Here is an 11,653-nt window from a genome sequence, read left to right as displayed (position 1 = left end):
GGATTAAATTGCACTGATTGAAGAACTGGACATGATAAGTACTAGTAGTATTTTGAGGTTTCGTCGTGTGGTGGTGTGTTGGTAGCGTTGTTGTTGTCCCTGGATGCACATGTAGTTAGTTGAGTTCAAGATATATAACGCTAAATGGTACTGGCATCTTGGCACAACTTAATCTGAACGACAATGAACGCACTAGAATGGAGACTATGTTTTAGAATTATATACGGATGCAGTGTAAGCTTTTGGAAGGAACATCTGGTTATCGTCTCATAGTTAGTGCTTAAAATAGAACGACGCTATCTAAACTGGAAAATCCTGTCGCAACACCTCCCTCATTGACATCCTTTGCCTTGGTCCGCATCAGCCATCCGCCTTGCTCATTACGCAGAATCTCTCCCCCAGCCTGGTCCCACAGGATTGTACCGTAGATACCTAGCTCCCCGATTACGGCTCCGCTGAGGACTTCCCCATCGCTCCGGAGGGCTATGTTCTTCGCAGCCGCTGGTGGGGTGATCAGCTCCATAAGGATCCAGCGCTTCCATTCGTTTTCGGGGATCGATCGTAGGAAATCGGGGATCGCGGATTTGTAGATGTTATTACCACCGCCCTCTCGTTGGGGCTTGAGAACGTGGTTTTCTGCCGTCTCCGGGTTAAGAGCGAGTTCTCTGCCTTGCCCGCCCTCAGACAGGTCATACTGCGGAGCAAAGGTGTTTCGGAGCTTTGCGATGATGGCAGGATCGGTATCGGCGAGAAAGCTGCTCAAATGGTCGGGTCCAGTTGTGCTCGCGAGTACTTGCTGTACAATTTTGGACCCGGAGAGTTGGTTCAGAACAGTGGGGCACTTGATTGCGGCAGACCGTTCCAGCTGAGTTCGGGCCTCCCAATCGCGTTCGGATTTGTAGTCAGTGGGCGTGTAAAAGCATCGTAGATATACGGTTGTAACTTCGAACTCTGTGCCCTCTGGAGCGTGAGGTGGGCGGTAGATAAGAGGACGGGACGGGTTTGAGCTGGGAATCGTAGTGTGATCTAGAACTTCCGAGCTGAGGAGACGGAAAACCGGGATTTTGTGGACCTTTGCGAGTTGCCTGGAGAGCGCCAGTTGGTCGAATACGTTCCTTTCGTTTTCTTGGACTATGAACAAAATGCACCTAGGAAGAGCAGGGGTCGACCTGGATAACCCATAAGCTGTGTGTGCCGCAGCCAATCCAGCGGACAAGCTCTCCACGGCCGTATTCTTTGGAGGTTGGTTGGACTCAAGTAGGGGGTGAGGCGGATAGGCAATGGGATGGCCTGGTGGGGAGTTCAGAAGCTCGGTATGTAAGGATGCCACGAGCGACGATAAGCCGCCGAAAGAGGAAGAAATGGTGTTGAACTCAACCTGATGCAGTTGCGGGACGGCCGAGTCCGAAGGAATATGAGGCATGTAATCGGATCGGAAGAGACCAAGAGAAAGAGTCTGGACATAACCCTCCTTCTTAACAGCGAGGTGAACCTTCCACAGGTTCGAAATAAAGTCATCCACGTCAATAAGACTAGTTAACTGCCAGTTTAGCCCTCGTCCTTGTGAAAAGTGTATAGAGTATACCTTGGCCAGTACGGATGTATCAAAGCCAAATAGCAAGAATATGGATTAGGAATGAGCCTTACTCTTCCATGATTTTGCCAATCCATTCCTCATTACACGTAATCGCTGCATACAGCTTATTGTACACCGTTTGCAGTGCCTCGGCCTCTTCAAAGCAGCTTCTCGGGAAAGGGCTAGGAAACAAAGTCACCGGGGCATTTGTCGCAAGCACTCCATGAGGATTTACATCTTTGGAAACAAATGTAGGTGCAGGCCTGACCATCAGTCCATTCTGAGTAGTCCAATCTTTGATCGTCCTCACCAGGAACTCCCTCTGTGCGGGGTTCAAGGCGGGGGGGTAGTTTTCGTAAACAGCATTCGACATTGCGGATCGGATCAATTTCTATCGACCAGGGTCTATTGGTTCATGTCAGGGATTTCGAGTGTTCGATAGCAAAAAGAAAGCCCTGTGAAAGTGTCGACAGAGCACTTTAAAGTCTCGATTCCAGCAATGTCTTATGAGGGGCATCGGCTTTTTGGTAATTAATAATCCATCTTCTTATCAATCGGGCACACAATCAGATCTACCGCTTTCCATACCGCTTTTTATTTATCTCGGGCAGAATCCATAAAATCCAGGGGAACGGTAATACAAATACACTAGCTGTATCTTGCAATTCAATACAGCAGAAATAGGGGTAAGGAATCTAACTTATTTAGGAAAATACAAACAATTCATTTGGGTGACAAAGCAGGTGCTGACTAATAGCTATAAAATCGTCGAAGTTATCAGGCGGAAGCAAATCCTAACCATATCCAACCTTTCTGGAGGCTGCTTAAAACAAAACCCCTCCCCCCAAAAAGAAAAAAAATCTAACAGTCTTCGTTATTTTTATTTCTTAGGGCTATGATCCAATCTGAATGGTCAAATCACTGATGGGCTACACCGGGATCGCCCTTATCTCTAGGTAGATTTCACGCCTCACGAGATGCAGCCCAATATTGGAGACCCTCTCGACTGGACAGTGGACGAGGTGGTAAGCTTTTTGTGCCATAATCCCCAGACGCCATGGTCGCAGTCAAATTCACGCGTTCCTCGACCAGACCCTGTCTCCTTTGAGGCTTCACTTCGGGAGAACCTCATTAACGGGGAGGTGCTTTTGCAAGATGTGGACAAAAATGCATTGCGAGATGACCTAGGTTTGAAAGCCCTTGGTCACCGCAGCTGCATTATGATGGCTATACGGTTCCTTCAACAGCGATCATTGAAGTTTCAGCATTCCATTTCTCACTCTTCGCGCTCAGGACAGACGGCTTCTCCAAGGATACAATCCCCTTCTCCAATGTCTTCCTTTGCTCAGGATGCACTACCCAATAGTTCTAAGACAATAACGCCAGCAGCTACTCCAGCAACCCCGCCATTTGGTAAAACCTCTGGTGTCGGGGTCCCTGCTAGCACCCCTGGTTTAAATGCCAGTGTTGTGGAGAATATCAATGGGGAACCAAGCGTGCTTCAAGGAGACTTGCCCACCTTGCACCAGAGGGAGCTCTCTCAAAACGCAGTTCCTTCGCCCATCCGCCCCAAGGAACACGTTATCGTCGATGCAAATGGCAGGAAAAGGCGAAGACTGAATCTCAATACTCCTGTGGAGACCCAGGGTCAAGACTTGATACCGGCGCCACCCAATGATAGATTCCAAGCCCAAGACTGGTATATGGGGCCAGAAGCACTTACTCTGTCTCAACTATCTTGTTTTCCTGACGTTGCCGGAGATAATGAATCTTTTACACTACTCTCCCCTAAAATTCCAAATGCCCAGCGTTCTTTTGTGAATAAATTCATGAGCCATTTCTGGAGACAATCACCTATTAAGCTTCCTTCAAGGGAAGGAAGTTCGCAATGGGCTGTGTTTCCCTACAAATCATCCTTGGTAAACCCAAACGATTCCAACTGTTTTACTTTGTCTACCACCAAGGACGGGATAAAAAAAGGGAGCAGAGAAAAGCTTAATGAGTGGCCACAATTAAAGAACCTGCGAAGTTTTGATGACAAAAGTCACTCACCGAACGAACCTCTCAACCCATCTGATCCCTTTTCGTACCTGCTTCAAAAGTATCCAGTTCAAGAAGACCTTGAAGACGTTCATCCACTGTATGGAGACTCTGGGTCCGAAGGCGAATTTGATGAAGAAACCTGGCGGGAGATAGAGGATGAGCGTACTGGACTACAGCTTACGAAACACTCCAAGCTCAGACCCATGGAAATTGATTCCATCATGCAGGACTGTATCTCAGAATATGAGCATAAGTGGCAGCAAATCAGTCAACCTAGGGAGGAATACAAAGCACAAAAGCTTTGGATTACTGCTAGAAACGCTAATCGTACGAATCAAGAACTCAAAGCTGTCACAAAGGACATTGGACTTCTAGAGACTCGGTTACGGAAACTACAGGAGGCAATCCGTAAAAGTGAATTTCTCACAGGCGCAGAATTGCGCACCCAGTGCCAAAGCCTCGAGTACACAGTCTGCAACATTCAGAAGCAAAAGTGGCGTGCATCAGTGTTAGAACAGGAAAGTTGTCCTCCAAAAGTTCCCGCCCCCCCAAGGCCTTCATATTATAGAGAACAGCCAAAGAAAGAAGAGGACTCGCTCGAGTCCGAGTCCGACATTGTCTCTAATAGCTCTCTGGGAGACTTCATTGATGACACACAAATACCTCATACTCTTTTGTCACAAAGTCCTTCGGAGAACCCTTCTTCGTCAGATGGTGACGATGACGTGATCAGTGTCTCTGGTATCAGACGAATAGCAAGGCCACTTAGGAAGGGAAGATTTCTTGCAGCCAGATCTTCCTCTTCTTCTCCTGTTCGTGAATTGTCAAGCGTAATCGATCTTACGATGGAATCGCCAGAGCCAGATGAGCTAACAATAGAGACACCACCCCTTAACCCAGTACAACTGAGTACTCCTCACAGCTCTAGCCGCATTATATCAAAGAGAAGCCGTTCCATTTCCCCCGCGCCTAGCCTTGGGCCGTCAGCAAACGAGGTTCTTGTAGAGAGCCAGATTAGATCAACATCTGTCTTGCCAGATATTGATGATACAGATGGTATCTTATCGCTCGAATGGGATTTGCTTGAAAAATACCAGGATCGCACTATATTATTGGCAAAATTAATTGCAAGTCTTCCTGATAAAGAGAGGCGAAGTCTTAGGAAAAGCATCTGTGGAACTCCCATGGCGGATTTACGCAGGCAAACGAAGCGGGCGCTAGACGCTTTGCTCAACGGAGAGGACAATATTCCAGAATTTGGTCATGATGCGAGCCAGCTGGCCATGCGAACAGCCTCCCTCTATATCTCCTGGGTGAATTGTGTCCGTCTTGGACAAGGGGGGATTAAGAAGAGGTACGTCGAAAAAACTCGGAAAGAAAAGCGCTTCAAGCAGTTCTATGCAGAGTTACGCAAACGACTAGAGCATTCCAAAACCCCACAATCAGAGACCGTGTCTAAAGGCTCACTACACGATTCGGGTCCTGAAAACACACCCCATAAAAAACGAAAAAGGGAGGTTAAGGAGAACCAGGCTGTGAAAATGACACAGGAGGGTGCACAGCGTCGAGTTGCACTCCAAGATGAGCAAAGAAGGAAACTTGAGAAGAAACTGGAAAGCATGGGCGTGAGGAATGATAACCCCAATCACCAACCAGTCAGCTTCAAAGATCCTGTCATCTACTTGGATTCCCATATTGGCCTGCGAGTGAAACCTCACCAGCTAAATGGGATCCAATTTATGTGGCGAGAGTTGGTAGAGGACAAGAGCCAACAGGGGTGCCTCTTAGCACACACTATGGGATTGGGGAAAACAATGCAGGTGTAAGTCAAAACCAACAACAGGCCTTTCCAAGGCCCACTCAATTTTGTATTGATCTATTGAGAGACCTGGTTACTAACTTTCTGAAGTATATCTTTCCTTAGTACAATAGCGGCTGCTGCCGCTTCTGATGACCCTAAAGTTAAACAGCAAGTTCCGGAAACTTTCCGTCGGCCTCAAACCCTTATCCTTTGCCCATCATCGTTGATTGAGAACTGGAACGATGAATTTCTCATGTGGGCTCCGACAAACTCAGGACTTGGGCGTGTGAGGCGAATTTGTGCTAATAATCCTCTAACCTCCAGGCTGGATCAGGTGTCCAGTTGGTACAAAGAGGGTGGAGTTCTTCTTATTAGCTATGACATATTTCGAGCTTGGATCTTCAACAAGGAAACGTCTAGGAGGCCAAAACCGCTTTCTGAGACTGAGCACAAGAATGTCCAAAAGTGGTTACTGGAAGGCCCTAGTATCATTATTGCTGACGAGGCCCACAAGATGAAGAACCCATCGTCAGCAGTTACTGGCGCAGCAATGCAATTTCGCTCAAAGAGCCGTGTTGCATTAACTGGTTCTCCTCTGGCCAATAATCTTACTGAGTATTACACCATGGTCAATTGGATTGCACAGGGCTATCTAGGAACTCCCACTGAGTTCAAGGCGCATTATATAGAGCCTATTGAGGAAGGCCTCTATGCTGACAGTACCTATGGTGAAAGGAGAAAATCTCTTATGAGGCTCCAGATTCTCAAGGAAATCCTCGAACCGAAAATTAATCGCGCCGATATCAGCGTCTTAGAGGGGAGTTTGCCACCTAAAGTCGAGTTTGTCATTACTGTACCCTTGTCCAAATTACAGAAAGCTGCATATAACTCCTACGTGCAGTTTGTTCTACAGGGAAGAGAAGATGAAGTTGGAAATGCCAGAATCTTGTCGTGGTTGGCTATTCTTGGGCTCTGCTGTAACCATCCATCGTGTTTCAGGGAGAAATTACGCAGCCGTGTCGGCAAGCCCACAAGGAAGCTGGATGATAGTGACCCAGCTCCGGGGGACGAACCAATCACCCAAGCCGGTCTGCCGGATATATCCAGACTTCTATCTGAGCAAGAGCTAATTTATCGTGATATTCACGACATGATGGCCGTGGAACTTTCACCTCGGGCTGAAATCCTGAACATGATAATCGATGAGTCCATAAAAGCCGGTGATAAGGTACTGGTTTTCTCTCAGAGTTTGCCGACCCTCGATTACATCGAACATCTCTTGATAGCTTCCAACCGTGGGTATTCTCGCCTAGATGGACACACTCCAATCTCTACGCGACAACAGGCAACCAAAAATTTCAATTCCGGAGATGAAGAGCAAGTTTATCTGATCTCAACCCAAGCCGGAGGGTTGGGGCTGAATATCCCGGGTGCCAATCGGGTTATCATTTTCGATTTTTCCTTTAACCCGGTCTGGGAAGAACAGGCCGTCGGACGTGCGTACCGTCTCGGGCAACAGAAGCCGGTATTCGTATACCGCTTCGTCGCTGGCGGGACATTCGAGGAGATCATTCACCAAAAGGCAGTCTTCAAGACCCAGCTTGCAGTCCGCGTTGTCGACAAGAAAAATCCCATTCGGTTCGCTTCCAAAAAGCTGGGCGATTATCTTTTCCCCGCAAAGCCCGTGAAGCAGGAAGATGTCTCCAGCTTCATGGAGAAAGATCCGTTTGTCCTGGATAAAATCCTCCTTGTTGATGCGAATAGAGAAGAAAGACTGATTCGCAGAATCACCCTCACCCAGACCTTCCATAAGGATGACAACGACAAGCTTACCGAGGAGGAGAAGAGAGATGTCCAGAAAGAACTCGACGACGAGCGCCTCAAACGCACAGACCCAGTAGCCTACACTGCAAAACTGAGGGAAAGACAGAAACAAGAACAAGTTTATACGCCGACGCCCCAGTTCTCGACCCAAACTTTCCAGCAAATGCATCATCCAGCATTCCCACCCAGCGCGCAGAATACCGGTCCACGCGCTTTCGCACCCGATACTAGTATCTTGCAAGTCGCAGTCCCTGGCCACAGCCCGGTGATCCCTAGTCCCCCCTTGGCTGCTGTACCGAGGCCTCAGTTCCATGCGTCACCGGTCTCTAAACACGCTCAGCCACAGCAACTGCCCGATCCACAGGCTCCCGCAACCCAACCTATTCAACAGCTTGCCAATAATACCCCGGTCTCCACCACCAAAGACACCACCCCGCGTACCCCGGCTCCGCAGAAGCACACCCCCTCGAAGCCAACACAGGGGGAACCTGGCGGCGGCTGCAAATCTCAGTGATTTCAGGCGCCAGTGACAAATAGCGATGATTGCCCCCTTCTGTTCGTTCTTCGTTTTATCGGTGCAAAGGCATTCTAAGGATATTATTCAACTTGGTGCTGGACACCTGATTGGAGTTTAGATCCTTTTCCATTGGCCTCTCTTTGATTGTTGCGGAAAATTCCCCGGTTATTAACTATCGCTATCCTTTCCTTGGTGAGCTTGGGGTTCTGGAAGCATGCTGGATTTTGATGTATTCACGAAGAGGAGACGGCGACGATCATGATACACTACTGTAATGTCTAGAGTAAATATCCATGGTTTGTTCAAGTTTTATGAAACTTATTGTCCAATTAAACGTTCCCTTTATATAAGCCCCCGAAAATAATATTGTAAAAAAGAAATGGAAACGCTCACGGCTGAGGTCCGTTCAAGCGCCTGAAGTAGATAATCAGAGAAAGAAAAGAGATTGCAACCCTGTTAAAATCCACTAACCCCCCCCCCCCCTGTTTCGAATATACATTGAAATAAAACTTGACTGTTGGCCAACAAGGAGTATGGGATAACAATAGAAAATGGAAAAAAAAAAGAAAAGAAAAGAAAAGAGAAGAGAAGAAGAAGGAATGTCAAGTGAGGAGCGTCTCAAGATCAACCATGCGCGTTGCCCTGTCATTAGCCTTCTTGGTAGCCTTTTCCCGAAAAGCTGCCAGCATCAATTTTCGTTTCTGTTCTTGGATGGCTAGGACACGGTCCTCGATGCTGTCTTCCATGACAAGACGCCAGACAGTCGTCTCACGCTTCTGGCCTAAGCGATAGACGCGGTCTACGGCCTGGTCTTCGATAGCGGGGGCCCACCAGCTGTCGGCGAGGATGGCTTGGTTAGCCGCTACGAGATTGAGTCCAACACTGCATACACTCAAACTGGCCAGTAGGACTGTGCAGTCGGGGTCTGTAGAGAAGCGGTGGGTTGAGTTGTCGCGACTCACGGCGTTCATTTTCCCGTCGATACGGGCGAACTGGATGCCGCAGCGAAGTAGGTGCGGCTCGAGGAGGTTCAGAAAGGATGTCCACTGGCTGAAGACGACGGTTTTAGTGCCTTGGGCCTGTCCCTTCGCGGTCAGGATCTTGATGAGTGCTTCAATCTTGCTGCTTGGGCAATCAGAGTCCACATCAACAGTATCTGTGCTTTCGCCCATCTCTGCAGCTGGTGTGACTAGATATGTATTGTCCTTGATTTCTGCGCGACACATCGGGCATTTATGTTGTCTTTCGATAACCTGTTCGATGCAGCTCCTATCAAATGAGTGGGCGCAGGCAGTGATAACCGGCTGTTCCAATGTGTCAAGGCAGATAGGGCATGTTTCTTGGCTTTCGATTCGAATTTGGAGGATGTCTTGGAGAGACTTGACGTTCTCAGGCGTAAGTGGCACTACCTTATTCTTCTCTAGGAGATCTGCAAGCTTGTCGATGCGGTTCTTGCAAAGAGCCCAGTGGTTGCAGACTTGCCGCAGGCGAAGAATTACCTCGAGGAGGTGAGAATAGGTAGTGCTTGCTTTACCGTCCTTGTCTTGACTCTTGAAGTCTAGAAGCATTCCCTTAGCCTCAGTCCTGCAAGTTACGTTAGCATCATGGATATCATCATCAAGGGGGATTTGGACGCATACTGGAACATCTCGTACTTCTTCTGCTCATGAGGATGGAATTTCACGCGCAAAACTCTGGATGTCAGCGGGGGCAGACGTAAATTCACAAACTTCATATCCTTCCTGCGGCGCAGACAGATCGTACTCATCAACGCCTGGAGTAGGAGACGTGCATCCGCTTCATCGGACATGAGTGGTCGAATCAAAACGCTGTTGAACACGGCCATATCCTCAAGACCACCGCTGAGCTTCAGGAAGCGAACTTGAGAGTAGAGGTCTTTCAGCGTATTAATGATAGGTGTTCCAGTCAAGGTCCAACGCGAGTCAGCACGTAGGCTAGAAGCCGCCAGAGCACCTTTCGAGCGTGGATTGCGAATTGTATGGCCTTCATCGAGAACCACACGGCGCCACTGGAGCGAGAAAAGTCCTTTTCCAGGAGTTGATTTGGCATTCGGCTGATATTCAAGAGCAAGAGCGCCATAGCTCGTAATCACCACATCATATTGATCTAATTGTTTTGCCTCCTTCTTACCAGTGCCATGATAAATCAAAACGCGTGGAGTGTGGTCAGGATTTGTGTGATCCCTAATTTGGGTTTTCCAGTTGGTCATGACACCAACGGGGGACACAATCAGAGTAGTCCTGGAAGATTTTGGTGTTTTGGGATTTGAGTTTGCTAAGATCAAAGCAATAATCTGGATTGTTTTACCCAAACCCATATCGTCGGCCAGAATGCCACCGCTCCCCAGAGGCGGTTCCGAAGAAGTGGAGAAATTTGTAGCAATGTTTGTGTACCGGTTGCCTTGTCTTTTCCAGAGTTGCACAATATCGTTGGAGCCAGGATCAGGCATGCGAGCGTCCTCTTTGCTCATCATCCATGCCAATCCTTGGCGTTGATATGGTAAGAGTGTGGTAGACAAGTAGGGCGGATTATCCGCCATGGGCATATTCTCCAAGTCTGATTCTTTCATACCAAAGCTCTCCGCCACCTGGCCGATTTCGCGTGGATTGAAGGTGCTACTCTGGCCAATAAGTTCTTCCAGGCTCTCTCCTTCACCAAGCCCTTCTTCGTCAAAGGAGAGGTTAGTGTATCCCAATCTATTCGCAGTCGCCTCCCACTCCTCTCCTGTCCCACGTCCTATCGCACGAGCTCTTTTGGCAGCATCCTTCAAAGCCTTCTCGCGCTCTTTCTGTTGCTTGCGCTCATAACGCTCCGTTTCTCTCAGACTTGTGAGCGGTAACCTGTCCTGTACCATCTGGCTTTTCAATGCCTCTCTTCTGGCAGGATCCCGTGGGCCATACAATTTCAAGACAACGGGGCAGTCGAAAGAGCCCTTAACTCCGGTTAAAATGCCTTCAACAAGCAGCAGGCTTTGGTCCTACATGTATATATATAAAACATTAAGCTTTGAAACAACATCAAACAATGCTGGATATTTTGCTTTTTGAGGGGGGGAAGAAAAAAAGGGGGGGAGACTAACCATGTACTTGGCTAATTTAGCAGCGACCTGGCGAGGGATATGACCAACCTGCACACCCATAACATTATCAACACGGATTGCATTGGTATCATACTGGTTGTGTGGCTCTCGCTTCAAAAGAACACGTTCACCGATGGTTGCATGTCCTGCGTAGTAACGAACGCCTACAATCTTGGTCTGCAAGTCCCCATAGTGCAAACGGGCGACATCCTCAGAATCATCAACCTCCTGACTTCCTTGGATCAGAGCCTGAGCATCGTCTTCATCTTCTACAACATAGACTTGCGATGCTTGGCTGAGAGGCACAAAGGTTGTATCCTGCCCGAACCGCTGTCCGGAGATACAAGGAACCTTTGACCTCGAGTCTTCACCATCACTGACAGTGAGATCAATTTGATCGATGTTTCTCTTCCTCGACGGGGCACCCATGCTACCGACTAGGTATAGATGTCTGCAATGGATACCTTCAATCCCGAAGCTTTGATGACGGGCGAGAGAAGAGAAGAGAGAGGCTCAATCTCCCCCATGCGAAGAAACGAAGAATAGCGAGCTAATAGTTTACTAGTAAACGGGGCTATTACTAATCTGGACTAGGGGATAACACGTTCAAACACGTCTCCACGTGATCCACACGATGCTGCCTAAATAGGAATGGCGGCCGCTTTCATAGTTTACCGCTAAGACCCAAAGAGGTTTCAAAATTACGTTTCATACCCAAAGGGGATATAATTCCATATTTCCACAATTCAATTTTTGTTCCAATGAGCCACGTGCCACATGGAGATTTTGTCC

At 48.2% G+C, this 11,653-nt stretch overlaps 3 protein-coding genes across 3 annotated transcripts; 1 reads left to right on the top strand and 2 right to left on the bottom strand.

The window, feature by feature from the left end:
- Positions 1-249: 249 nt before the first annotated feature.
- On the bottom strand, positions 250-2,081 carry P175DRAFT_0471182 (glutathione synthase). The gene is made up of 2 exons (XM_040895073.1): positions 1,648-2,081; positions 250-1,532 (listed from the first exon to the last, which is right to left on the bottom strand). The coding sequence occupies exons 1-2, from the start codon at positions 1,947-1,949 to the stop codon at positions 281-283; spliced, it is 1,554 nt and encodes a 517-aa protein (XP_040756137.1). The 5' UTR covers positions 1,950-2,081; the 3' UTR covers positions 250-280.
- A 313-nt stretch (positions 2,082-2,394) lies between these two features.
- On the top strand, positions 2,395-8,100 carry P175DRAFT_0520624 (putative SNF2 family helicase/ATPase). Its single transcript, XM_040899160.1, has 2 exons — positions 2,395-5,441; positions 5,529-8,100. Exons 1-2 carry the CDS (start codon positions 2,554-2,556, stop codon positions 7,756-7,758), a joined length of 5,118 nt encoding a protein of 1,705 aa, XP_040756136.1. The 5' UTR covers positions 2,395-2,553; the 3' UTR covers positions 7,759-8,100.
- Positions 8,101-8,242: 142 nt separating this feature from the next.
- On the bottom strand, positions 8,243-11,339 carry P175DRAFT_0554025 (DEAD/DEAH box helicase). Its single transcript, XM_040900531.1, has 3 exons — positions 10,862-11,339; positions 9,402-10,759; positions 8,243-9,345 (listed from the first exon to the last, which is right to left on the bottom strand). The coding sequence occupies exons 1-3, from the start codon at positions 11,288-11,290 to the stop codon at positions 8,364-8,366; spliced, it is 2,769 nt and encodes a 922-aa protein (XP_040756135.1). The 5' UTR covers positions 11,291-11,339; the 3' UTR covers positions 8,243-8,363.
- Positions 11,340-11,653: the final 314 nt, after the last annotated feature.

The sequence above is a fragment of the Aspergillus ochraceoroseus genome, assembly GCF_002846915.1.
Source record: "Aspergillus ochraceoroseus IBT 24754 chromosome Unknown P175scaffold_1, whole genome shotgun sequence".
NCBI lineage: Eukaryota > Fungi > Ascomycota > Eurotiomycetes > Eurotiales > Aspergillaceae > Aspergillus > Aspergillus ochraceoroseus.
Note: the sequence above shows the minus strand (reverse complement) of the source record. Positions and strands in the feature narration are given on the sequence as shown.